Genomic DNA, 27,965 nt, shown 5'->3' with positions numbered 1-27,965 from the left:
AATAAAGGTGACTTAAATACCTCATTTTAAAAATCTGGCAATCAGTCGCATTGACTTCCATGATTCCTTCATTTCTCCATAAAGCTCTAAGAGGAATTAGAAATCGATTCCTAGACATATGATCAGAAAAGAATCACGGCTGTCAATCAAGCCATCGTGACCTCTGAGAATCCTGAATGCACCTCTACAGCATCCCAGGTAAAATAAGCCCACCTGAAATACATTAGGTTTTAAATACTTCTTGATTTTTAAAGTGATCACTTGGTGACAGCAGCCAAACTCATGGCCTCATTATTAATATTATACATTATACAGTTATGGTGCCAGAATGAACTACAGTGAATAAGTCGTCTGACCTGTGCCAGAGGATAAGAATGTTAGGAAAGGACAGGAACCATAAGAAAATTATTATTACTTGAAAGAGAACATATTTCTAGATTAAAAATGTGAAAAATATTACAACATGAAATAGAATACAACTTACATATCTGTAAAAGCTAGATACCCATGTTACACTACAGGGGATTCAAAAACTAGTATCTGATAGTTATCATTGTGAATATCAATTTTAAAAAGCTGCAGACATAAGATTTGAGTCTTCATTTAGATTCTGAAGCACTCTCTCAGACTAACAGTGCTTTTGAACAATTCTGCAGTCCTTTTAGTTGGGAAAATTTATTCATAGTGGTCACAATACACCAAGGATTTCTCAAATCTCTGCACTTAAAACAAAACAATAGAACTGAAAGGGTGTTAACTTCAGGAGCTAATTATAGCTTTTCAAGTACCAGCACCATTAACAATTTTACTGTCCAAAAAATACCCTGGGGACATTCACAACACGTGCTGGTGCAGTGGAAATGGACCTGCCTAGCTAATCATGATAATGCTTTCATTTTTAATTGATCTTTTACAACAGCAAAAGGTGACCAACACACGTGAATATTGCAGAAAGTTCTAAAGCAGTAGAAATAAAACCAGAGCCTCTCATTTTGTTTCTTCTACAATCTGCTAGCAGCATAATCACTCCCAAGTATTAATTCCATTTATATCATGGTTGGTAATTCACAAACACACAGAGGTAACTACATTCATCCTGCATCTTGCCAACCCTCTTCCTCACATGTGCAGGTAATGAGAGAGATCAGGACCAAAGGCTAAGTTCACTTGCCCACACACAGGCTCCTAGCGGCCTTTGAGATGCCCTGAGGGTATCAGAGACATTTGTCAAACCTGGCCCCAGCGCCTCTGGGGCATCCTACGTGGAGGCAGCCGCAGGGCTGGTGGGCTTCCCAGGCAGAAGCAGATGCCCGTGTACTGGGTCATCACATGTAGCACCACAAACCTCTCCCTTATTAACGGCTTCCCTGGAAACAGTTCAGCTGAAGGAGCAGGAAGAACAAAAGAAAACATACCGAAACCAAAATGAAAATTTGATGAAGAATAAAAAAAATACACAGCATGTTTATATTTTGTGTTTCCTAGCAGTTTGACTAAAGTCACTACGTCATGACATGCCCAGAGCAGAATCAAACCACTCAAATGTCATGTGAAAAGAGGGTCACATTTAAAGGCTGGACCACTTCCAAAGACTGCAAAGGAAGGACAAATTGGTAAGCAAAATTTTCAGGTAAACCCCAATAAGGGCCAGAAGAGAAGAGGACTATCAAAATTTTGGGTGACAGTCCAACAAAGAGCTGAAACAACATCACGGCGTCATTGTCAGAATCCAGAGGACAGCTGGAGGAAAGCTGCAAATGCAACTTGTGCAGTTTTCCAGCAACTGTAATCTATTACAGTCAGTGGGGCAGATGAGTACTGTAGGCTGTGTTTCATTTGTCCTGTTTACGTAGGCTTTTTTTTTTTTTTTTTTTTTAAACAATGCATAGCAGAAACACGGACAAATGCAGAAATATGGAGCCATTTTTGCAGGAAACAGCTCCTCGCAGAGTTTGAGTGACCAAAAGATTCAAATGATCTTGAAGTACAGAGAGGGGGTGGAGGGAAGGGTGGTATCCCTTCACAACAAAGATTATTTTTACTTAAGTATCATTATCTGTCGAGCTTGCTTCTGTGATTGTAATTGATACTGCCGGGCTTTGCCAAACAGTCTGAAAAATGGCATCTCTGAAGGTATAATCTTGTAAAAGCACTACATCGGTGCCCTTCTCTACTTCCCAAAAGAAATATATCTTTGTAGAGACAATATTTGATGAAGAAATATATATACCCAGGAGAAGTACCATACTTTGCTGAAATGAGATCAGGCTGTAAATCTAGATAGTCCCTTGTACAATTTGCAAGTTCTCTCAAATAAAGTATTTGCACCACATAAGTGGACATAAAAGCTGAAATGTCCAAACATATCTAGCATTTAAAAAGAAAAAAAAAAAAAAGCAAAAAAAAAAAGCATCCGCATTGCTGTATTAGGTCTAAGTTTTGCTCAAGGTCTCTTCCATGGACCTTTGGTGACTGTTCAGCTGGAAATTAAGGGCCCAAGAGATTTTTTTGAAAGCAGTAAGGGATATCCTGAGTCCCAGCCAGCAGCCTAACAATACAGCTTCCAACAGCCAAAACTGCGTGAATTGTGTTATGAACATCACTCATTACCGCACTGTGCGCTTATGAAGCCTTCATATAATTGTATTTTAACTATTAAAAGTGTTTTCTTTATAAAAGATGCTACAGTCTAAGTAATAGGTTCCTACTCTCTAAAAATCAAACTATGACTTTGAGTTACTTTACCTTCCTCAATATATTCAGGTAGTCACTTTGAAAGCTCCACTGTGTAATTCTAACGTATTTCTTGGGAACAAAAAATTAGGTTGTGAAAAGTCTACTCCATGCTTCACTTTCCTATCATTTGTATTTCACATCTGACCAGCATAACATGGATATTTTTTTATGATAACCTGTTTTAGGCTTCAAGGCAAAAAAAACCAAAAAACCAACCCAATCCACCTGGTTTATATTAAGTTCTCATTGAAAACCTATTTATCTCCACTCTTTTCTAGCATAAAACAGCTCAAGTGTATTTCTCTAAGCAACATCCCTTCTCTCCTGCAGGACTGTGACATAGGTGGAGCTGGTCACTGTGGGACTGGATTAGCTTCTTGGCAAAAGTTGTTATGACGTACTTGCTGCTACATCCTAAGGTTTGTTAGCATTCCTCATCCTAGCTGTATCTACCGTATCCCACAGGGATAACTAAGGAATTACTGTAGAAAGCTAATATCTGAGCTATGGATTTCAGAATTTTTTTCTTCAGAGATGTGCTTTTGTGGCATTAGCTGCATTTATGTCCAAGGGATGTGATGCTTCAATAACTTTCAGTCTGATTTGCACATTATTTCTTGTTTGTACTAAAAACCATGGAAATAAGAAAGCATAACGGCTTAAATTGTAAAAATCTACTGTTTCTAAAGGCAAGGCTTAAGGCTCTTAACACAATTCATCTCCCATGCAACTGTTAGAGCTAAGAGCTGTTTAGAACAGTGAAAATCTGTTTGTAAGTCCCATCATTTTTTGTTACATCTGACAGTTAATTGTGATTGGGGTCTTTTGATTTAACTGCAGAGACAGACTTGTTGAGGCAACTACAAATGCAAGTCTTCACACATTTATCACTCTCCCTGTGCTACCTCTCTCCTTGCGGCTTGATTAGACATTGGGAATCCACTGCTCAATGTCATTTCTTCAGTGTTACTCCCCTTAAGTGTTTCTGTGGCTTGTCAGCTCTCTTGGCCCAGGAGAAGCCTGAGCATTATCGTGACTCTTCCCTGAAAGACATCTTCATTACAGGGACTGTGATTACATCTCTTTCACCCTTCCCCATGCTCCATTGGCCCTTGTGCCATCATGAGAGAAAATGGTCATTGCAATGTAACTACCATGTTGAGGGCATCCAAAATTATTAAAATGCAGAATGTTTCATGCTTACATTACTAAATCTCTTCTCACGTTGATGGAGGAAGGAGCAAGATTAAAGTAGTTAGTGAGAACTAATCCTGTCCTCAGTGATGCTGGATGCTCAAATGGTCTTTGTACACACGTTTTATTACCATTCTCGGAGAACTGAAGTTGACTCTCAACAATTCTGCCTAGCTGGCAAACAAGAATTTTGTCATGATGACAAATACCATTTATCAGTAAGTAAACTCTAGAAATGCAAAAAAGAAACTTAGGGAGCTGTTGTTGATCAAGGCTTTAAACAAAACACAAGCATGCCTTCCTTTCTGTGCTAATTCTAGGAGGAGAAGGAAGTCAACACAATTAATGGCTGATAATTATAAAAATACTGTGTTACTTTATATAGCCCAGCATATAGCTTGCATAAACACTAAAGATCTTTCCTTCAACTGCTTTAAGTCTGTGGCTTTTAAAAAAATCTGGCTAATATTATATATTTTTGTTAGCTAAATTTGTAGTTCGATAAAAATACGTAGAGTTCAGAGTAATAAGCAAGCTCCCAAGACCACCAAGGAGAAATTATATTTTCTTTACGCAAAGCATTGCAAAAATAAATTCAGTTTCTTAAGGTGATGCCTACTTTTTTTTTTTTTTTCATTTCAGGAAGCACCATGCACAAGGTACCGGCAGAAGTCAAAAGGAGGATACTAAGGCTCACTGGCCTACATCTGATTCAAGATGGGAAATCCTCCATTTTGAGTGTAAAGGTTCCAGATCAATTATACCTGAGAAACAGCATTAAGTATTCTAAAATAAATAAAAAGCATGCATTGCATTACAAAAATGTAATATCCCTGTGATATTCCAATCCCTGCAAACAACATGTCACTGCTACCAAATCAAAAACATCTGTTTCCACAACAACATTAATTGGTCTTATGAGCAATTTGTTGCGGAGCCAAACTTTTAAAAACTTAAGAAAAAAAATCATCAGGATTGGAGGAAAGGTGACGGCGGGAAAAAGAGAGCTCAGTCCCAGTATGAGTAAACAAACTTGCACATTTTCTGTAGTTTACTGGAGGCTTGGCATGTTTGTCAGCTTTACAACATCTCTCAAGCTACAGCTGCAAGATACAAATATTGTAGAATATGGTATGAATACATGGTATGATTATACAGAGACCATCCGCACCTTGAAACTGCTTAAGTCACAAAATTTCTAGTCCTTGTGTTACAAAAGTTATCCAATGACCACTTAAAATTTGTAAAAACGAAGCTACTTACTCAGTTAGGTGCAATAGCTGGGACCCAATTCACAAGGGAATTCAGCAAAGGAAAACAAAATCAAGTTTATCAGCAAATATAAGCACATACCTAAACCATCTCAGACTTGAGAACAGACTATTAGTAGCAAGTCTGACTTACTTCGGAGGCACGTGGTTTCCATTATGCTGTTTTTACTGCAGCAGATCTGCACATTAAATGGACAGAAAAGTTCTGTATGAATTTATACTAGGCAGGGTGGGAGGGTGCTGAGGCTGAGGCCCCAGGACTGGGAACTGATGAACAAATTCAGTTCATCGAATAAGTAGCAGCACAGCTGGACAAGCCATGTAGCCTTCTGTATACTTCATGTTCTTCCAAGCACAAGCAAGTTCCTCCATATTATTAACAGAGTGCACACAGGCACAATAATTTATCTAATACGTACAATTTTGAAACTAAACTCATTAACATTTGCTGAATTGAGGGTGATACAAAGACGCTAGCACAGGTCTGCTCAGTGCAAAAAACACAAAGTCTACCAAGAGATGGATTTTCCTCTCCTCGTTCACACTGAATGTATTTTCATAAGTCTCTCACCTAATGCAGGAATCTTATGAACATTATTCCTATTTGCAAATATTTCCTCAGAATAGCTGCAACAGTACATAGATGCTAGAGAAGCACATTTTCCAAAGGAAAATACACGTAACTAAATAATGATAAATTCTAAAAGAGCACCCTAATACATTCTGTAGTCACATGTTGTGCTGACCAATGTTTTTTCCCCTCACATTTATCACATAAAGACTTTTTCCTCCTAAAGGACAAATTAATTTAAGCTTATGCGATCAAACTGTATTTTAGGAGAATACGGATGCTGATGTCATAAATACAATTTAAACCACACATATCTGTCTAGTTTACCTATTACAGAATCAAGGAACCATACACAGAGTCACCACTGCATAATATATATTTGTCCATCTAGGTAACGTATGTCAAATGTGTTTTTCTTTCAATAATTATGTTTACTGATTTATATCAGTGAAAGATGAGAAACATTTCTAGTGAGCTCAACCCTACTTCCCTGAGAAAAAAAAGAACAAAAACAAAAACAAGAAACAGCACCAGCTGCTTGGCAAGACTCTGCTAGAATGATAACATGGTCTCCGAGTGCTCTTGTTCAAGCAATGGAATTAATTACTGATGAGTACTAACAGAGCAACAGCACTGACAACTGCATCACCTACAGCGTCTCGCAAACAAGCGTGTTTGCTCATTGTGACAACTGCTTTAATACAGAGCTCCAGAATTATTTTTGCACGTACTGTACTTCTAGAGTAGTATTTGAACAAAGTAGTCATCCGTGTCTAAAGCTATGAAAAATTTACATCTAACAAAGATTTGTTAGTAAGGCGAATTTGATATAGCAATAGCATGCAAACTCACCATTAAATCTACCTGAATCTAAGCACAGAAAATGCATTTTCTTAAATAATATCCACCCACTAACTTGGGTGAATCTTCAGTAGCAATACAGTCATAATTAGAAAACGAGTATGAACAGGTTCTATAGTTCATTCTGCAAAATTCTCATCACCCTCCACTTTCAACAGACTCGTTCATAAAAAATGAGACTTACTTCTAAGAGAATGATCAATGTGAATTAAAAAACATTAACAATGGAAGGGGACAAAGGAAGTTCTTAGACAGCTGAGAAGACAAGAGCGAAAGAATAGAAAAGAGCTAAAATTACGCAAAAATCTTTATATAAGAAGTGACATGGTAAGAACTGCAACCAAAAAAAAAACCCAACCCCAAAACACCACCCACCCACCCCCCCCCAAAAAAAAAAACAACAAAAGCAAACCAAACAAAACCAAAAAACTCAGCCACAAGCTCTGCTGTAATTTTGTGATAGTACAAGTTTCTAAACTATTCTGGATAATGTTCCAGATTTTTTGGTCTCGAAATTTGGACAGGAATCTCATGAGAACAGGCTTTCTGATGATATTTTAGACACTCCCGGGTTATAAGCCTGCCAGAAATAATGCAAGAGCAGCCTTTTTCCATAGTATTTTGGTCCTTTGATTCCAACTCCAGCAAGAGAGTAGGAACTGCAGAGGCATGTGAACTTTAAAGAGAAAGTGATCAGAATAAAATTCCTCACCAAAGCACAATGTGGCACAGCCTATATTTTAGGGAAGACACAAGCGGACTCTGATTTCATTTGAATGACTTCACCATTTTCCAGTTGAAAAAAGTATTCATTGGTGCTATTTAAAACAAATACCTGAAAGGAGTCACAGCTTTATTCAATTTGTTACTAAATGGTTTTCTAATAAAGGTCACTTCACACACAGGATTCCTGCAGCTTACAGATATGGCTGGTAAATAAAACAGGATGTTACAAAGGTTACCTTCCTTACACAAAACAAGGGAAATAGTTAATTCATTTAAAGACTGAAAAAGGATCTTCCATCAGTAACAATGATAACATGCTTGCTACATTTGGGAAGGAAAAAAAAAACCACCCCAACAACTCTGATTTTGTGTGAAGTATCCCTTAACGCTGGCTACAAAAACAGAGGTAATTACATTTGTGCAAATGATCACATAACTACAGATTTCACATATATATCTTGCACTTCTTTGAAAGAGATGCAAGTTAGAAACAGGTCTTCTGATCGCTGTGCTCTCAAGCAATGGGGATAAAGTAAGTCAAAAGGTCTACTGGGGGAAGAAGGTTTCTGGCTCGAACACCCTTTGTATTATCCATGGAGGTCTGGTGAGCAAGGATTAGCCTATGCTTTATTACAACATATATTTTCGGGTTATATGTGGAAAACACAGTAAGTTCTTCCAGAGGGTTGCAGGGAAGTGAGAATACTTCTAAAGATGGGGGGATACAGGCAGCTTTGGAAAGGCAGCAATCCAAGACTCTCAGAGCACAGCACAAGAAATGACGATATATTTGACTGCTCCACAGAGATTATGCTAGATGAAAAGAGGGTCAATAGGATCAGACGGAACACAAAGGAAATGAGAATGAAAAGAATTACACTTAATTTTTTTTTATTTTTTTTTTGCTGTTTTTAGCTGGAAAACAAGGTCTATATACTGGCAAATTCACAGGAGCAGCAGTGTTTTCTCTTTGAAAGTTGAGGTTCTTTAACAGCGGGGCAGGAAAGGCAGCTGAATCTCTTCAAACAGACAGCAGTTGCTTGATAACTTGGTGACCTTCCTGTTAAGCCCAAAGGGCCACAAACACACAGAATCCATACGACCCGTGACATCTTCAAACACTGGAAGCTGTTAACCAAGTGCCCAATGTCAGGAAACAACTGTCTGTCTGTGACAAGTTCATCCCCCTCTATGGGACTGGAACTAATTTGTTTTTTACTAGAGTATGCTTACAATCTCTCTCTTGAGAGAGTCAAGAGAAAGATTTTCAGCCATTGGTTGCAGGTTACCCCATTGGAATCCCAACAGAAATAATTTTTAACTACATTTGTGTTCCCTTTCCTGGCATGACATACACCCAAGAAGCACAGTGCTCTTTCAAATGGTCATCCTCTAAGAAAACCCAGTTGATCTAAAAAATCATCACATGTAATCCTTTTGACATGTTCAGTGCTCTAAGCATTTAAGTACTTGCTTTAAAAAGTTACAAATGGATTCTGGAAATCCACATGTATTTCTTGGAGCCTTTTCAGTTTAAAAAAACCTGCTTGCATACGTGCACATAAGATCATGTAGTATTTTAGGAGGAACACAATTATTGTGCTGTAGTTACTGTGGAAGAAATACTGTTGATTGGCGTTAATTAGTTGCTTTATTTTTACATTAAGCAGTGTACACTCTCCTTCCTATATCAAGTGATATATTAGTATTCTTTGTTAAATGGACACAAATAACGTTAGGCATGGTAAGTAATTACTGAGCCCCTTCTATCTCTCACTTTTCCAAAGGATAGTAGTGTGGACCCAGTGGACAAAAGACATTTTCTCCAACAAGTGCTTTTTTGTCAATATTTTCTTGCTGGTCACTAGCTTATGTTTCCTCGTTTATAACTCCCTTTAAATTGTTGCTGGTTTTGCAAACCCTTGGCCTTGTTTTGTGCTCTGGATATTATCCATATAGTTTCACTAAGTATGTGGAACTGTGTAAGTATACTACTTGTGACTTCAAGGATTTTGTATGATTGAAGACTCCAAAGACAAATGGAGTCGGAGAGTTGAAGAAAAACAGTTGGTCTCTAACAGTTCCAGTGAGTCATTCGTCAAACTGGACAAAAGCTGTACAGTTTGGTAAAGCTTTTGATGAGTAGCGTTAATTCACACCTCATCCACTGACACTTCATGTCATTAATGTGTTTCATATTCTGCAAGAACCAGACTCTCACGTATACTCCGGTAGTGGCCGATTCCCCCACCCCGCTTTGTCCTTGCATACAAAAGAAGGCAACACTGAGAAATGCTGTAGGATATTCTGCTGACAGACTTCCCCCTCACAGTTCTGCTAACCTCAATACTGCCCTACAGTACCCTTAGTTTTCCATTCCTTAGACTCTATTACACAAGTATAGCCCAGTATTCCAAATGAGGCTGTGTTTATTCCAAAAACACAAACGAGACCATTTTCACACCTATGAAAATTATGTGTCTTTATAAAAGATTGAGACGTTTTCATACAATGCTGAAAACATATGCAGTTTTCATCGGCATCCCAAATCCCTGTGGATTGTTTTCTAGTCTATTCCACTACTCCCTTGGTCCCAATCCCAAATTCACGTCTTCCCAAATTTGACTGAATCCTCTTGCTTGAACTCCTTATTTCACATTAGCTGGAAACCTTCTTGAATGTTTGCAACTGCAACTACAGTGGGTGCCTTTCACCTAGAGAATTGTTAATTTAATCACACATCACAGAAACAGTCCACAGTTACTTCCAAGGCCCACTAGGTCCTGTTTCTTATCTTCACCTTTTACATCAAACTGACCCTTTCGATTCCAAGTGTTGGCAATTACGGAAAAAATACCCCGTACGTCAAAAAGCAGCAATGCAAATAAGCTGTTTTCTTTTCAACCTTCAAAAGTAAATTTTTTTTTTTAAATTATCTAGCTAGACTTTCAAATTCAACAGTCCATCATAAGCTTCTGTGATTTTATTTTGCTAAGTACGCTAGAGCTAATTTGCAGTTTGATAGTGAAAAATGTCCTGGCTCTTTTTCTCATTACCAATGATGAAAAATAAATACTGAATACTTGCAAGATATATACATTTATTATAAATATTGAACATCAACTCTCCACTGAGCAATTAGATAAAATTTGTATTTCATCAAATTGAACTTTGTTAGAAAATGGGCAGTTCGTAGCCTTACAACACTAATAGTAGGGTGCTGACAAATGAAGCAAGCTGGTAAACGTGAAGCTTGTTCATAACAAGACTGAACAAGAAAATATACTGTAATGACCCTGTCTTGAACATCCTGTTATAGCCCATTGTTCCTCTCTATTACCCTCATTCAGCAATTTTTTTTAATAGCGGATGCATGGCAGCAAAGGAACCAATGTGATGTGGGACTGCACGTGCACAAATCACGGCACATAACAGAGGTGAGAAAAAGACCCTGGCACACTGAGAGAAGTTTTGAATGTGCTATTAACTGGATGGGGAGTCTTACAAAACAACCCTACATCTGTCCATAACTCGACGAAGACAAATAAAAATATTTACCTATAAATGCCTGAAGGATTTGTAAACACTGAGAAGACAGGAGAATCATCTTACCTATGAAGGGCAACAAACGACAAGAATGGGAATGAAAAAGGAAAATCATGGTTTCAAATTCTGAGAGATCATAGAGTCTTATAGACAGTACATGTAAAGTTAGCATGGTATCAGAAATAGAAGGAATCCTCCCCTTATACAGATGAAGAGGAGATGTGATAATAAGCATCTTCCACATGTGACAACTGGATGTTTCTCCTTCACTCTGTGTGAGAAACAATGAGCTAACTTACCACTGCAGTTACTTAAAGTAGCATCTTAACTACATCATGTACTGAAACCCAGCATCTGCTTTTGTCGCCAAATTAAAATACTGAATAGACAATTAATTTAGCAACCCTACAGTGAACTTATGTCATAAACGTAACTCCAAATACAGATTTCTCACCATCTTAAGGAATCTTTCAGTTTATCCAAGTGGTTATATACGTAAAGAAATGGCTTTTGACTGACCACAGGATACCTGACTAAGCTTTGTCTCTGCAATTTAGAAGGTCATGCTAAAGGCAACATCATTCCATTTACTGATTTGTTCACAGTTTACTTTCCTATGGGAACTACATTTTGAGTTGAGGTTCAGATTTTTTTTTCTTTGTGCATCTGTCATTCCTTCCATCACTTTATCTTCCTTGCTTCCTTGCTACCAGACTTCATCGTTTTACTTTTAATTAGTGCTCGAGGAAGGAGGAGATGGACAACTGTCCTGTTTAAAAACTGTAAATGTTTAAAAATACAAAAACTTGGCAATCTAGGAAACAGAAGAGCTAAAGAAATTTTTAAAATAAAATCTAAAAAAACCCCCAAACCTCTGGCTTAAGAAGTTCCACATTCCTGCACGGTAAATGCTATTTTTGAACACTTCGGTTTGGCAAATGTGCATTCGCTGAGGAAGCTGAGTTATCACAGATAACTGCCTATTGTGCCAGTCTGTCTTCATTGGACAACACGTATTTCAACATCATCTTTTCTCCCCTTGTCTAATCTGACTTGGAAATCTTACTGCAATTGGTCCCTAAAATCTGCTTTGAATCCGGGCTCTTTTGGTGCTGACTTCACCCTAACTGTACACACATAATCTCACGGGTGGCAGTATACACTGGCATGCTCTGGTGCCCCAGTGCCCCCGCAGAGATGGTGCAAGTATTTTGCCATCCTTCCAGCAAACCCTGAAATACTGCCATGTCCTTCACTGGACTGTAATGTGACTCTAGGAAAAGCTTAGCATGTCAGCAGACTATTTTCTTTCTGTAGCCCTAAATAAAATGTGTCCAGTTAAACTACATTGGCTGAATTCTACCCTTGGATTGCACGCATAGTTTTTAGAAGAGGGACCTTCTCTGGAGAAGAAACACGACTTGTATAATCTCTTCTGAAATAACTGGGGGAGGGAAAAAACAAAAAAGAAAAAGAAAAGAAAAAAGACCTAGGCCCAGCAGCTTCATGCTAAAAGGTTAAAACGATCTGAATGATGTTTTTCTACCTAGTTTCCTAGAAACTCTGAAAATGCTGAGACAGCTCATCCAGCATGCCGAGTGGAGGGACATAAGGCTCTTGTAGGACCACACTGTGACTTCTAGGATCAATCTAAGAATGACATTGTCGAGATTTGAAGACTGCTAAAACCACCTCCTTTAGTCAGAAATTAAGCATTTCCAGTATGAGAAACTAAATATAAATTTAAATTAATATAAATGAATACTCAACGATTGTACTCCAGGCAGAATTGTTTGATCTTCCAATTACAACCATTACTCCTGTTTTATATAAAACCTATATTGTGATAGCAAATAGAAATGAACAAATTTTCTATTTCTACTTTGCTCGCTGGTGTGTAATTTGTGTCAATATTAACTACACTTATGACATAGCAGGCAGAAAACGATAGAGAGGATATAAACTTTCGGATCTCAGTGGAAACTGATGGAGTATGAGGTTCCCCAGCTCCATGGGGTAAGGAGAACAACGCAATAGCAGAGTTTAGCTTGATGGGAGTTCTCATTCTCATTTCCGTATCAGTTTCCAAAGTTACTCTTCTCTAGGGCTGTAATTTTCCCTGTTTATTTGCAGCAGAAAGGCTTTTATTTCCTGATGCATACACACAATTGACAGATTAGAAACATTTTTTAACAATCCACCTTTACCTACTCCTTCCAAAACTCTTTCCTCCTCAGAGGAGGAAAAAAAAAAAGGAAAAAAACAACAGAAAATACCCCAAACCCACACTACGCTGGCACGCACAGAACCACAAGAAAAGCTACGATTTAGTTCAGTGTTTAAGTGCCCACTTCGTGTTAAGCATATGCTTTTTCCAATTGCTGCTAGCTAAACAGAAAAAAAGCACAATCCTGGTGGTCTTCAATGTATTATGATACAATAAACACCACATTTAATAAAAAATGAATGCAGAATGGTGGCCGTGCAGAGGGTACTTGAATAGCACTCAGGAAAGAGCCTTAATTTTGACTTTTCTGAACTTGTTTAAACTAACTTTTTCGTGACTAAATACTAAATCAATTTAAAAAAAGGTTACCGATCTTGATACTCTGTGTTACGGTACACACATCTGTTGTTCCTCTTCAAGGAAGATGACTATGAATTTCAATATATAGTCATTTATGGAAAGGATTGTCACACCTCCCCCCCCTTCCAAGAAACTAGACGTGTGAAGACAGACATTTCTCTTGGAGAGGAAGGATAAGGCAGAGGTTAATTTCATCTGCATGAGCCAGTGTAGGATAAGCTTTTGGAAATATTGTCAAGCCACATTCTTAATGCCTGGCAAAGTGACTCATTCAGAGTCATCACAGGAAAGGAAGTTGAATAGAATAAAAAACGGAACAGGATGGGGGCTTAAACAGGAGAAAGAAGCGAGAGAAAGGAAATTGGATTGTTTAAAGTGGCCTGAGGTTACAAGTTCTAGAACAAGATTATTTTTTTCAATTATATATTTAAAATACATACATATACACATTTATGCATACATGCATGTATTTATAAAAACCAACTTCTTCCTGTTTGAAAAGATACTTGTATTTGTGGATTGTCTTCCAAAGCTGCCTTGCTGAGGTATTTGTTTCAGCAGAAGGTGGCATCACGACCATACGGGAAAAACAAGAATCCTCTCTAAAAACCCACGAGTTTTTAACAATTATGCTCTGATTCAACACAATATAGAATCCACAGAATATGAAAAAAATCACTTTCTCACTTTTGCCACTTATGTAAAAATCCACCAGAATGCAACATTGTTACACCATTCCCTAAAGAAACACTGCACAATAAACAGGACTTTTTCTTTTTTTCCCCCCAAAATACACAGCATTGACTTTCTTGTACTAGCAACTCAGTGCAATGCGGAAAAGTTTCTCTTCTTCAAATATTTTTACTGTGAAACTTTGGACACTTATCCACCTAACATGTCAATTCTAGCTAATTCAAACAGAAAACAACACCCAGACTGCTGCGATAGTTACGTTCACGTGCAGCAGCCTACTGCAGAACACCTCCTTGAATTCATCATAACTGAAAACACATTACTTGTGCAACTAGAATTTCCATTGACAAAAAAAAATAGTTTTGGTTCCCAGGGAAGATGACAAAAGCATTTTTTAATATCATAAAGGCAATATTCAACTGATTCCCAGCTCTTTATGTTTCAGAATTGACATCCGTGAGTAAAACTTCTACTTGTATAGTCCAGTACTAACTACCGTGTCATTTTTCATCTTCAAAGGGATGCAGAGAAAGATTTAATACACCCATTAAATCACGTCATTAAAAAAAGAAACTTAAAAATTAAAATGGTATGCATGGTTAAAAAAACCAGGAAAACTATATTAGAATAAACACTTCTAAATTCTGTATCTTATCTTCCAAGCAAATTTACCCCCTTCTGTGAAACACTCCTTATTTAATCCCCAGAGTGACACCTGCTGGATTTCACTAACAGAAACAAAAGGGCAGATAACCCCATTACACAGAACATTTCAGGACAACGATTGCAAAAAATGCGTCCTTCTAGTAATAAAAGGTTTAATAAAAGGTAATAAAAGGGTTTTTCTCCATTTACTGCAGTAAATAACTATATAGATGCAACCATGGAGGAAAGAAGTCTGATGTCTAAGGCTCTTATTCATTTCTGAAATATATATTTTTGGATTTCTATCTAGGAAGCATAGAGTACAACATCAGGAGGCAAACTATATTCATTCTGATAATATTAATACGAAAAATATTTTTAAAGCCTAAAACAAATGAGTTTCGGTATAACAAATATGTTCTCAGTACATCTTTTGCTTTACTTTAATGAAATTCTATCTACATTGCCAGTATTAAAATACTACAGATTTTATTAAAATTAACTTCCAAGATTTTACCCCTGTAATGGGAGAGGAAAAAAGTGAGGGTAAAATCTAAATGGTAATACACAGTGTGACACTTTATGCCCATAAAAGAGTCAAGTTTGTGCAGGTCTCAATCTCAAAATTAACAAAAATATGAAAAGATGATACAGTTTTTAGGAACTAGGAAGACATTCAGCCTAAAACAGCTGACAGTATTACCACAGTATATGAGATAGCAGCTTTGAACATAATAATAATTTCAAAAAATCACTAATCACTGTATTTTGTTGCTTGTCCTTGGTTTTATATGGGAAGTCAAACTGGTACAGGCTTCATCAAAACAAAACTCTGTCATTAATTTTGTTTGGGATATTTTTTAAATAAGGCCTGCACGATCCAGGCATAAACCCAGAAATACAATATTCTTTTATTTTCTAAAATTCAATTAGTATCTCAATGGTTAGCTACATCTTAATAGTGGCCCAAACTGCCAGAAAAGTCTCGGGAGACATCTATGCTATATTGAAAGGTAACAGCTTCAGAGACACATTCAAATTTACCCCAGTTGAGAGCCTGTTGAAGAGAGTATATTGCCTCTCTCATGGAAAGTCTTTTTTTAATGCAGTTAAGGGCATTTCGAATGCGTCTTTCCAAGGAAAAGCAACTCTAAATAAATCACTTCTGACCTTTTGGACAGCATATACTGCAGCAATGATTGAAAGTGTTTGCACAGAACTAGGGCAGAAAAAGAACGACTTTGCTGGGAAAATGTAAACAGTATAAACAAGCATGGGAGACTAAGACAGATATGCATGAGAGATAACTGTGAAAACAAAACTTTGAAAATGCGAAAGTTTAGCCTTACAGCTTTGCCTAGCTTCTAAAATAGGACAAAAAGAAAAAGTATTGCAGAAAACAAATGCTCTAATGGAAAAAAAAAATTAATAAGAAGATCTTACATTGTACTGCACTGGCTGTGGAATTCTCCATTAAGATAATAGGTAAATAAAAGGCTAATTTCTGCTGCTCTTTGTGCAAGCATATTACACTGAAAGCATCAGAATTGCCAATGTGAGTAGAAACAAGAAAAAAAAATGGGTTATGAACACCCATGGAGAGCTTCCTCCATCTTCTTTTAAATATTAAAAGGAAACAGCGTTCAAATGTATTCAATTTAAAATATTAACACTCATGACACAGTTTTCTAAACAAAGGATGAGGTTAAAGACTAATTTACTTTGAAAGTCTCTTTAAAAACGTACGCGTTCTCTCTTTAGTTGATACATTTGGAAGAATAAAAGCATGATATAGACTCGCATGGGTTGTGCGTATAGACATAGAAATCATATATTATTGTATGTCTAATACACATAAACAGATACACGAACCCCCTTCCAGATTTATTTTACTGCGTAAAAGTTACTCGTTTTATCAACTCACATCTGTTTTGGTAATATAAGCATTCATTCCTTCCTCGACACAGTGGTATCAGGGATATAGTTAATTCCAGAGCTCTGACAATTTGCTACACCAAAGACAGTATTTCCCAGTAACAGAACAATTACATGAGAAACTAAGAGACTGTTTACAATAAGTGTAAAGCTTAACCGAGGAAACTACTACATGTGAAACGCAATGACACAGCTACACATGCTTTTAGAACCGAGGTGACCGTAACATTGAGGTAATGCCAATATCGTGTATGCACTCCATAGGAATGACAGCTCATCAGAAGCACAGAAAGAATTTTGCTAGCAGATCAAGAACACTGTAAACACATTGGGAACAGATGGGAAAAACTTCTTAAAAGAGAAATTCTGTTTTGTTTTCCTAACTGTAGACTTGGACTTCTCGCTGGAGAAAAGACTTCAATTGCTTTCATAAATAGCTTACATTACGTTCCGTATTTACCATAGAAGCGACTAGATATAGGCTTTGTAAATAGCACTGTGTACCCGTTATTATTAAAAACATATTGATAGCAATAGTTTCGTCCAAATTAACATGGACTGGGTCGAGTCTTTCATTTGTATGATCTCGTGGACTCTTGTGGGCCCAATCCTACCCATCTCTTGCACATGCTAGGAATGCCAGTGGAAGCAACTGATTAACTTGAATGCACAGAATATAGAATTAAGTTAGTAATTATACTGGTGGCAAAGGAAATGTATTAGTGTGCTTTCTTCCTCCAGTTTTGTTCTTAACTGTATCCTAGTCTACATCCGGATTGTAATACCCAGACAGCCCGCAGAATAACACTGCATTCCCAGAACAGGCCAGGTAAGATGTTAGTCACCAATGAGACATGCAGATTTGTGTTTTTCAACTTGAGCATTCAAAAAATTATAGAAGTTATCAAAAAACAGCTGCCAACAGACTACAGAACGTAGGTGACAGAATGGGTGATGTAAGCATAATTCCTTCAATGAAAAATACTTGCATTTAGGAATATCCTGCCCTTTGACAGTCAGTGGAAAAATTCCCACTGGCTCTCAGTGGGCCAGGATTTCAACAGTTGTGTGGTACCAGGAAAAGCCTATTCAAAGGGACAAACACTACATTTCTTAATTCAGAGCAAGACTCAGCTATCAGGAATTCAGAGTACAGTAACATTTGAAGGTGACAGGACACACATAATGCAATTCTTGGACTTGCAATGCATGTTATATATTCAGGTACTTGGTGTTGTCAACTAAAAAGTGCAGTCACGCTGTTCTACATTGCTATCCTGCCACTATCTTTGCTTAATCTGCAAATAATGTAGATTCTGGCATCAAACCTGCGAACACATATATGCCTGACACTTCCTATGTGGGCAGTCCCACCACGACCTAGACCAGTTACTCGAGAAGAGCATAAAATAAGAATCTAAACCATTTAGCTGAAATGCTTCCGAAGACGGTTGTTCCTACTGCACTGATCATTACAACAACATGAACACTTTTTATCTGAAGTGCCACCTTGGTTGATTTAGTATCACCAAGTGCCTTTTGTGCTGAAGACTTTCAGTTGGATAAAGACTTTGGGATTGCTCCTATATGCAGTGAAGTCAATGAGAGTTTAAGCAGACTACAAAAGTAAACACTGTGAAAATACAGATCGTATTGTGAATTGAGAATTTCAGACAGTATGGCAGCAGGTATACTTTGAAAGAAAACGCGTGCGTTCAGATCTGGTCTTATTCATATTTATCCAGACCTAATTTGAAAGGAGACAACCTTTCAATCCACTGAAAGCACCTCAGATTCAGAGCACAACAGTCAGGCTTTTAGCACATCACTGACCTGAATGGCTTTAAACTGTTATATGCATTATTACTACAAACAAATGACAAGATCCCCAGTATGCATAATACAACTGGAAAGATTCTGCCTTGGCACAATTCTAAGAGCAGCAAAATCCATCCCCAAGGTATCTAGTGTAAGTTTATTAAGGTAAAGAGCAAAAAAACCAAACCTCAGCTATTTTTGTTATTATTTCAATCTCAGCCCCTATAAAATGTATGGACAACTAAATGAATCATTGTAAATCAAATCCAAGTGTGATTTATAGCCTATGCTATTTTTTAACTATCCTTCAGAAACAAGATTTCTTTTCCGTATTCTACAGATCCATTGCTTACACACACAAGAAAATGACGAGACGTAGCCACCTAAGTAATGCAACTGCATTTGTAGAACAGAGGATATGGCATCTGCTTTGGCAAGCTGAAGAAGTGGCAAGAGCCTTAACTGTCTCTCAACTGATACTGGAAGGTATAGAATGACACCCTTCCCGCTCTTCAGTAGCTTCGCAAGGAAATGAAATTGTGGACAATCACCTTCCAATAAATCAGATCGGTGTCTGTGGGAAAAATCTCAAACAGTAACACCCCGGCACACGTACAAGCTTCAAACTCGAGCTAACTTTTTCTCAAGCAAACAGAAAGTCCAAACAAAACATAAGCTTCATCTTTCTAGTTGTGTAATTACAACACAAAACCTAATTATGAAATAACTCAAGCATGGCCTCTTTCTGGTACAATAACGTCAATAAGATTAAAGGAATAGCCAATAAGAAAATCTACACCACTTTATCACCTAATTCAGCCTCTCTTGAAAGAGCTCCAGTTGTATTGAATTAGTCTTAAGGACCCTTTTCAAACCAATGAGCCTCTAATTCTCTCCAGATGCAGAGACAGAAATTCGGTTAGCTAATATTAGAGGTTTTAGTCAGAATCCTTTAAGTGCTGATTAGGGTTATTTTTATCTCCCTCTCTACCTATCTATCGTTGATTGCTTCCTCAAGAATGTAGTATAACAACACCAGTTATAAAATCAGTTCGGCTCACTAAAAATAAACGACGCTTTTCCTCGTACCCCTTTCCCCCTGCAGATTACACATCACACGCTGAGTTTAACGCAAGAGCATGCACACACGCGTTAACTATAAATGCGTTCAGATGGCGCAAGAAATATTGCTCTTCGGTAAGACAATGAGACTGTTCTGATCAGTACTCACCACACCGAGTTGGGTTTGTTTTTTTTTTTTTTTTTGCGGGAGATAAATCAGTGTGATTTCCCTCTTCAGAAAGCGAGGGAGAAAGGCGACGTTTCCTTCCCTCCCGCCCTCCCCGGCCAAACAAGAGAGCTAGGAGAGCCTGATCCTCCCGCCGGGTATAATCCAGTTCCCCGAGCCCGGCGGCCGCAGAGGCAGAGCAGAGGAGCCCCCGCCGCCCCGTGCGGCGCGGCTGCGGGCAGCGGCTGTCAGACGGCGCGGGCGTGTGAGAGCGGGGAGCGGCGGCGGCAGCGAAACATCAGAGCTTCCTGTGACATCACTCCGACCCCGCCCGCCGCCGGCCCCAGCTTTACTTTTCTTTCTCCGACGGCGTGTCCCGGGGAAGCCGGGCTCCCCCGATGTTTGCCGGCGGGAGCCTGCCCCCGTCCCCGGCGGCGGCCGTCGGCTCCCCGGCAGCGCGGCTCCTGCCCCCGCACCTTGCCCCGGGGCCGGCTGCGGCTCGTCCGCCCCGAGTAAAAGCCGGAGCTGCCGGACGGGTCGGAAAACGCTCACCCGCTCTCTTGGAAAGGAGGAGACTGCGGGTCCTACGTGTGGACGCAGTGAGATTCGTTCTCGAACTAGACCCAGAGAAAGAAATCAGTTGGGACCTTTATTCCGAGACAAATAACACACCATGGCTGCATTCCTCCTTAACGGGGCTGACCTGACCCACCTCTGCACGGGGTCTGCCCTGTGTCCCATACTGTAAGGGCTGAAAAGCTCTACAGAGAAATGCTTTTATTCCTCAAATGTAGAACTGCATCGAAGGTCAGAATGAAACTTTCAAATTCATAATTTACAAGGACGTAAGTTACAAGTACGTAATTTACAGTGCTACTTTGTTTTATACACAAGAAAAAAAAACAAACAACCTGTATTTAAGCAAATAAGTCTTTGAAATATCAAGGGGTAGAATAAAAAGGCAGCAGGAATGTCACCATTGCTGCACAGAACTCTAGGCTGCATTTTTTTAAACGCCAGTGATTTGAAAGCACAAGTATGAGCTGCCTGGTTTGAAAACTGCCATAATTGAAGACAAACCAAAATTAACGGCAGTCCTTTGACTATCTTCAAAGAATTTTGTATCAGGACATAAGAATATTTCTTTGTAAATATATCTATATATATATCTATATTTATATATAGATATAGATTTATCACTCGTTCTTTGTACAACTGATACCTGCGCTATAGACAGAATTTGTGCTCTCCAAAGAAACAGACAGTTGCTGTGTGCACATGACAGTACTATGCTGGACAAACATGGAGTTTATGGAGCGTTAAACTCAAATACTATTAACACTGTAACACCAGTACTCCTTATGTGAGGCCATAAGGACCTCCCAAACATCACGGTTTTCTAAGTGCTCATCAAAATCATAACCATTTAATTTGCTTATGAAATAAAATGAAGTATTCTGCTTGCTTCTCACTACCTGTTGCTCACGCAGTCTTTACCAGCAGAAACATTCGTGGAACGTGTTCTGAACTGGATGAGGGAATTCATCTGGCCATTGAAAATCTTCTCCTCAAAAATGAAAACAGCAAGAAACCCAAAACTAAGCAAAAAAAACCCAAAACCAAAACATACAACCCTATGCCAGGGTCAAGAAACATCAGAAGAGGGAAGAGAGGGGCAGGAATACTTTAAATCCATAGGACCACTGGATAATATGAATTGTGAAATCACACTCTAGGGTCACTAAAAGAGCAGGCATATGACTTTAATTCTCATTTGGCACATGCGAGTGTTGGTGCTTCTAGGATCTTACATCAACAGGAGAATGTTTGAGTTTTATAATCAGCGAAGAACTAAGAACTGGCACTCTAAACTTCTAGGCAATGTAAACGCATAGAAACTGGGGATTAGCTCTGATCCTGAACAGTGAGGGAAATTAACTTCTCTGAAATAAACAATGTCACCTCAGGTAGTGGAATTTTATCCGAAGTGAGCCTGGCTGCATTAGTTTAGACTGATTAGGTCTAGGCCATAGACTACAAAATGGTATGCTACACTCTGTAACCTAGAAAATAATCCATCCATTCCAGCCAAGCACGGACGTTCAAGACAGGCATCTGAATTAGCTGCAGAAATTTATTACATGGGATGTGTTTGATTTGGCACGTCAAATTCCGTGGAGTTGGGGGGCGTGGTGTTTGGGCTTTTATTTTAGTTCAAGATTCTTATATTCTACCTATTTATCTATCATTGGAGCTTTCTCGCTCCTGCTCTCCAGGGATACTGAGACACCTCAGCTGTCGTAACTTGCGCTTCAAAGACGCGGAAGGACCCCCCCCCCCCCCCCGCCTTCTCCCGCTTACTTCAGCTACCCTTTTCCCCCCCGGCTGAAAGGCGCTTAAACCACCCCAAAACTGGCTGCCGCGGCGACCGGTTGCCCGCAGCGGCGCCCCCGCGCGGCGGCCCGTGGGGAAGCAGCGCCCCGCGGAGCGTTGCGCGGCGCGGTGCTGCCCCCTGGCGCGCAGCGGGGGCGGGACGCGGATATTCGTGTTCCAATTTCCTGGAAGCCGGTCCTTTCTCAAGATACGATACCGGTGGAAGCGACCGGTTACGGAACGTAACCCTTACGTCCGCGCCAAGGTGTTTGAAAAGCAGAAGCCGGAAAAGCGGAGACTTTCTCAAAATGTAAATAAATCGATCGGCTTTGAAACAGTAGACGGATTGGAGATGCTGGGAGAAATCCTGGCTCAAATCCCCATCCCTCAAAGTATTGCCCCATCCCTGGAAGTGTTCAAGGCCAGGCAGGATGGGGCTTTGACCAACCTGGTCTAGTGAAAGGTGTCCCTGCCCATGGCAGGGGGGATGGAACTAGGTGATCTTTAAGTGCCTTTCCAACTCTAACCTTTCTATGATTCTAAATGAACTGAAAGAAAAGAGATAGTAAATAAAAAGGAGAAAAGGAGGGCATAACAGCAAAAATGTGAGGAAAAGAGAATGAATGAGAAGACTTTGCTTCTCAAAGACATTTTGCTTCATCATCTCTATAGACTAAGGGCACATACCAAGTTACTGTAGGTCAGATGATACCTGGAAAGTCATCCAACCTCTGTAAAATTGCTCCAGCTTGTTGGTCCCATCATACAAAACGGGAGAAATTTCACAGCACCCTGCATATTTCCTCCAAAGCAACCAGGGAAGATTCTGGAATGAAATGACTGGGTGAATGGGCTCTAGTTAATTGGAAATCTACAGTTGCTGTAACACCTTAGCATAGCTTCATTTTTTCACCTCTTCACCGTTCTGCCATATGATTCCCTGCATTCCCTTTTCCCTGCATTGTGACTTAATTATTCCTGCTTCTACATTCACAATTTAATTATCTTTGAGAAGTGCATAGATCTTTTTTTCTTAGTCTTGCATCTGGCTGTTCTGCAGATATTCAAGATACAGGAATGAAAAGTAGTGAACAAATGAGAAGGGCGCAAAAGAAACTTCTCATGGAGTTGATGAAGATCAGATCAGATCACGCTGCAGTTTGGACTTTTTTATCAGAAAAATTAAATAAATGCACTGTAGAGCTATATAAAAAGAAGACAGGAAGACAGCTGGATAACTGGTATGGTGGCCAAACCTAGTACACACACCAAGAAGAGCGTGCACTCTCAGAACAAATCTCTGATTATAATCACACCAGGTTTTATACAGTCTACAACATTTCAGTCTTCATTCTCATTGCACTTTGTCACGAGCCTAAAAGATGAATCACTTTGTAATGTTTTCTGAGTTGAAATAGAGGTACTGTTGAGATGCTCTAACTATAAAGTCTTTTTCTGTCTCAACAATGGCGTAAGAGATCCATCAATGGATCACTTGTTTAGTCACTGTTACTACAAAATGAATGCAAGAGAAGTTTCTTTAGTATAATGTAAGTAGGGGGTGGGAGAGTATGGGACAGTACCTGTTAGTCCTGTCCTAGCTACAGCAGTTCTGGAAGAAGAGAAGACTGCACAGTCCTGGGGAGCGACTGAGCTCACGCCGTGAGGAGACCCTGTTAGTTTGCAGGAGAGCTCAGCAAGCAAGAGACTCAGAAGAACGGGGAGCAGCCACACAGCCAGGTTTCTGCAGGGACAGACAGGATGGTTTTTCCTAGACTTCCAGGGTGGATTTTGTAGGTGTTAAATACAGGCAGCCAGGGACAAATCACTGGACCAAGACGGAGCCTGAAGGAGAAATATTGCCATGACATGACACAGGGAGATCACAAGGCAATCTGTGTACAAACAAATGCATTTATTCTTTCCTATCTATCTTTTATATCTGTTGTCTCGTTCTCAATATTCTGTTTCAGAAAGTTCATCATTCTTATTTATGATCTAATAAAACTTACAGAGTTTACAAATCCTTGTTAGTGTTCTTAGTGGGACTGCTTTAAGAAACACCATGGAACCTTCCCCTTCCTCCCAATCCCTCCAAGTCTCCGATTGGAGTCCCATCACAACTGAAACCACCACCAGGGATCGGAGTCCCATGACAACTGAAACCACCACCGGGTGTAGAGCTACAGTCACAGCTGGGCAGAGGACACAGCCTCTGGAACAGCTCCGCCTCCATCACCTTTATTTGGGCTTGATGCTGAGGAAAAACCCTCCTTACAGAAGCATTGCCAGCAATAACACTGGAGTTACCTAAATGTTGCATTCCTGCTGCTAAAGCACGAACTTCATTCTCTTTTACGTGAAAGCTCTAGAAGATGTTTTTGTTTAATGTTGCACGTACCTCGGTTCTGTTTCCATTCCGAGGTACACCACACAATCTAGCAACGACCTAAGTTTTAATACTGTCAATCCATGGGAAATTATTATGGCTAAGAATAGAAGATGAGCTGTTTTTACTGCCTTCATGATAAAACTTATACAGGAAAAGGTACAGACACCCGTGCACTCACCTGCATTCCCAGCCAAGCAGACGCAAGCTAGTGTGAGTGTAGAAGCCAGGTACCTGTGGCCTTAGTGGGGTGTTCAGCCCACTGGTAAGTCCCGCCTCTCCTGTACCTGGTGTGTCTAAAGCAACTCCTGCTTTCGGAGGCCACGTACGCTACTGTGCTAAGGCAGTTGCTATGCTACAAGTGGAAAAGCCTGGGAACAGTTTAAACCATGGGCTCTCCGCTTGTCTGCAATGTCAAATTCCAGCTGATCCAAGTATTCAACCTGCTGCTCTGCTCCTGCGCAGCGCAGCTCGATTCTACAAACTTGACTCCTGGTGTGCGGAGTACAGACAATACCTGGAGAGTAAGGTCAATAAAACTTGAGTAAGGTCAATGAACTAGAATGGGAAGATACCAAACTGGAACTGAAACTGGCAGGTAACTACACACCAAATTAATTCCGTCTAGAAAATTGACGTTACTCGTTTTCAGCAGCCCATGGAGTTTACAGATTTCCTGTCAGAAATGCACTTGTCTGATTTATATAGTTATTGCATTGTAAGCCTGTGGTGTTTATACATTTCAGATGGCAAGACTCTACATAAATATTTTCTGTTGGGCATTTCAGTTTCATGAGCATTTTTCAAATCAGACTTGACAGATCCCAGATTAAAAGTCATGAAAGGACTTAGGCATCAGAAAAGAAGTTTGGATGGAGTTTCTGTATAAAAATCTGTGACTTTCATTTGCCCCCTCACTCAGATACTTAGAATGTATAAATGCTTTCATTTTCAGCAGTAAAGCTTAGCCTCTTCGTGGAGTTAGTCCAAAGCTCATCAGGCATATAAGACTTAAGTTTTCTGAAATCACACATGCCATTCACAGTGCACAGGCAAAGGCAGCTTAGTCCAACAGATCACTTCTTATTCTGTCATTGCTGTCCTTGTGCTTGCTGTAGTGCCTGAGCGCCTCATATGTATTTCAGCTACTTATTTCCACACCACCTCTCACAAACAGCAGTGTAACTGTCCTCAGTAGTTCTAACCATAAAGAGAAAACATGTGATACATAACAAAAAAGATTTACATCATCAAAGAAGACAGGGAAGAGTTTCAAAAATATCCTGCTACCTTTTGTTTCATAGGCAGCAAGGTACTTCTAAAAAACATAACAGGAAATCAACTACTTTTTTTTTTTCCTTTCCTTTAGAAACGTTCTCATTATAAAAGATTTACCCAAGAACAGAGAGGTGCCTTGGAGAAGGGCAGGAACTATAGCACTGTTTCGTGTCAGTCTTTAAAAAAAACAAACGCAAAAACCCAACCAAAAAACCCCTCAAAGTCAACAGGAAGAGTAAGCATAGTGTTATCCCTAAAGCAACCGTACTTATTTCTATGAAAGGAATTTGTTCTGTTTTTTTGTAAAAATTTAATACGTATTTCTGGAAACCATTAACTTGCTAGCCATGAATCTAGTTCAGTAGCAAGGATAAAAATTAAATATATTTTTAAATCTTCACAAACATCTGTCAAATTGCTTCACACATTTACAACTTGAACACTCTTTTTACAGTTTCTGGTGGGTTAATTCTGATCTCACATTCATTTTACAACAGTGTCATTACATGCACTTTGATGGACCTAAATGTAGCTTGCATAACCTAAAATAACTCAAAATAAGACAAACCCAATAGACCTATCTTCTAATCTATGATGGAAACAATCATGCTTGACAAGTGACTAGTGTTTGACAAGCATTATGCTTTCTTTAGCACAAAAATAGATTTCAAAAAAGAATAAGGGAGCAAAGTAAATTTGAATCTCGTCTACTTTTTAATCATTATGAGTTATACACCCACACAGTCAGTTCTGTCCTGTTTCAGCTCTGACAATTATATACAATCAAACTATAATTTAACACCCTTTATCAAAGTGAAAGGTAACGTTTATTAACATGAATGAGGAATACATAATAAAAATATAAGCAGCTTAATAATATGTAATCAAAATAGTCAGTACAGTAAATATATTTAAAGGGTGTACATGAAAGGCTTTCATTCACAGGTGAATAGTAGTTTACTTCATGTTTTCATAAAAATCAAAGTCGTATTTTTTCAGGGATGATTTCCTCGCCCAGAGTCTTTACTGGCTGTTTCTTCCTTTTCTTCTTGATTTTTATTAATCTTCTTTCACCTTTTTTTTTATCGAATCCTAAAGCAAAACAAAGAAAGTAAGATTAGATGCTGCATGACTAACACATCCAATATTATCAGAAATGGGACAAGACTTGTTTTCAAGAAATATTCTTTAAAAAAAAAGAGAAAAGAACATGGTCTTACCTAAAGTCTTCATATGACTGACCAATGCCAAGTTGTCTTATTTCTGTTCTTGTACACTGTATTTTATTGTCCATCTTTCTCTCTCTAGCTCTGTCTCTCTTCTGATTTCCATTTTCACTTTTCTAAGACTTTCAACTATTGCATTTTATCAGGCCAATACTGACTACCAGAAGTTGCAAGAATGCTTCAGCCTGCATAATATTTACCTCTTGTGATAATCTGTGGCAGTATCACTTCCCATACCTTTCTTGCAGATCTTCAAACATGACTTCCTGGAGGTGAAATTATTTTCATTCCCACCGCAACCACTGTATCTAAATGGCTGACATCTTCCAGTTGAGTAGTTGTAGAAAAATCTTAACTCTTTGGCTCTACAAAGTCCTCTGTCCATAGGGGTCATGCAGAAAGAAGGGATAGGGGGTGGTTCTAGAAAGACCAAGAAAAACAAGGTTAGAGACAACACTGCAGTTTACCAGTTTTCTGTTATATTGATGTTATATATGAAATTTACAGCTCACAGAATTTTGAAATTTATATGAGATTTAATGGCAAATTTAATTCTGCCCTCCTGAAAATCCAGGATAGTTTACATAACCATCTTCCTTTTATGATTTAAGCCAGCAAAAGCTTACCTAAAAGCAAGGTTTGTTTCCTATATATTTATTGATAAAATTGCCATTCCTGTGATAGGAGATAGTATTCAAACTCAATTAGAGAAGTTTCAAGTGAAGTATTTGTAGCAAGTGAAATGAAATAAATTAAACTTGGACAGCTTTTAAAATATTGTCAATATTTATGACAATTAATTAAGTGAATTTTCCTAAGTACAGCTAGACATTCTGAAATCAAATAGAAGGTAAAAGTACTCAGCATTTCCAATGTAAGAGTCAATAC

General features: G+C 38.8%; 2 protein-coding genes across 3 annotated transcripts in view; both read right to left on the bottom strand.

Moving 5' to 3' along the window:
* CALCRL (calcitonin receptor like receptor) overlaps nt 1-20,079 on the bottom strand; it is a 69,693-nt gene extending 49,614 nt beyond the window's left edge. The window contains exon 1 of the mRNA XM_063341778.1: nt 19,815-20,079. The gene's annotated coding sequence lies outside the window, so the exon portion shown is untranslated. The remainder of the gene's footprint in view (nt 1-19,814) is intronic.
* A 4,045-nt stretch (nt 20,080-24,124) lies between these two features.
* The window catches only part of TFPI (tissue factor pathway inhibitor), a 54,171-nt gene continuing 50,330 nt past the window's right edge, over nt 24,125-27,965 (bottom strand). Inside the window, exons 8-9 of one of the 2 annotated variants that reach the window (XM_063341864.1) lie at nt 27,315-27,497; nt 24,125-26,943 (exon numbers count right to left, since the gene is read on the bottom strand). In XM_063341864.1, the coding sequence (XP_063197934.1) occupies nt 26,831-26,943; nt 27,315-27,497 (296 nt within the window). In that variant the 3' untranslated portion in view covers nt 24,125-26,830. The remainder of the gene's footprint in view (nt 26,944-27,314; nt 27,498-27,965) is intronic. The other variant, XM_063341865.1, reaches the window with a different exon arrangement.

This window comes from Chroicocephalus ridibundus, chromosome 7 (assembly GCF_963924245.1).
Source record: "Chroicocephalus ridibundus chromosome 7, bChrRid1.1, whole genome shotgun sequence".
Classification (NCBI taxonomy): domain Eukaryota; kingdom Metazoa; phylum Chordata; class Aves; order Charadriiformes; family Laridae; genus Chroicocephalus; species Chroicocephalus ridibundus.
Note: the sequence above shows the minus strand (reverse complement) of the source record. Positions and strands in the feature narration are given on the sequence as shown.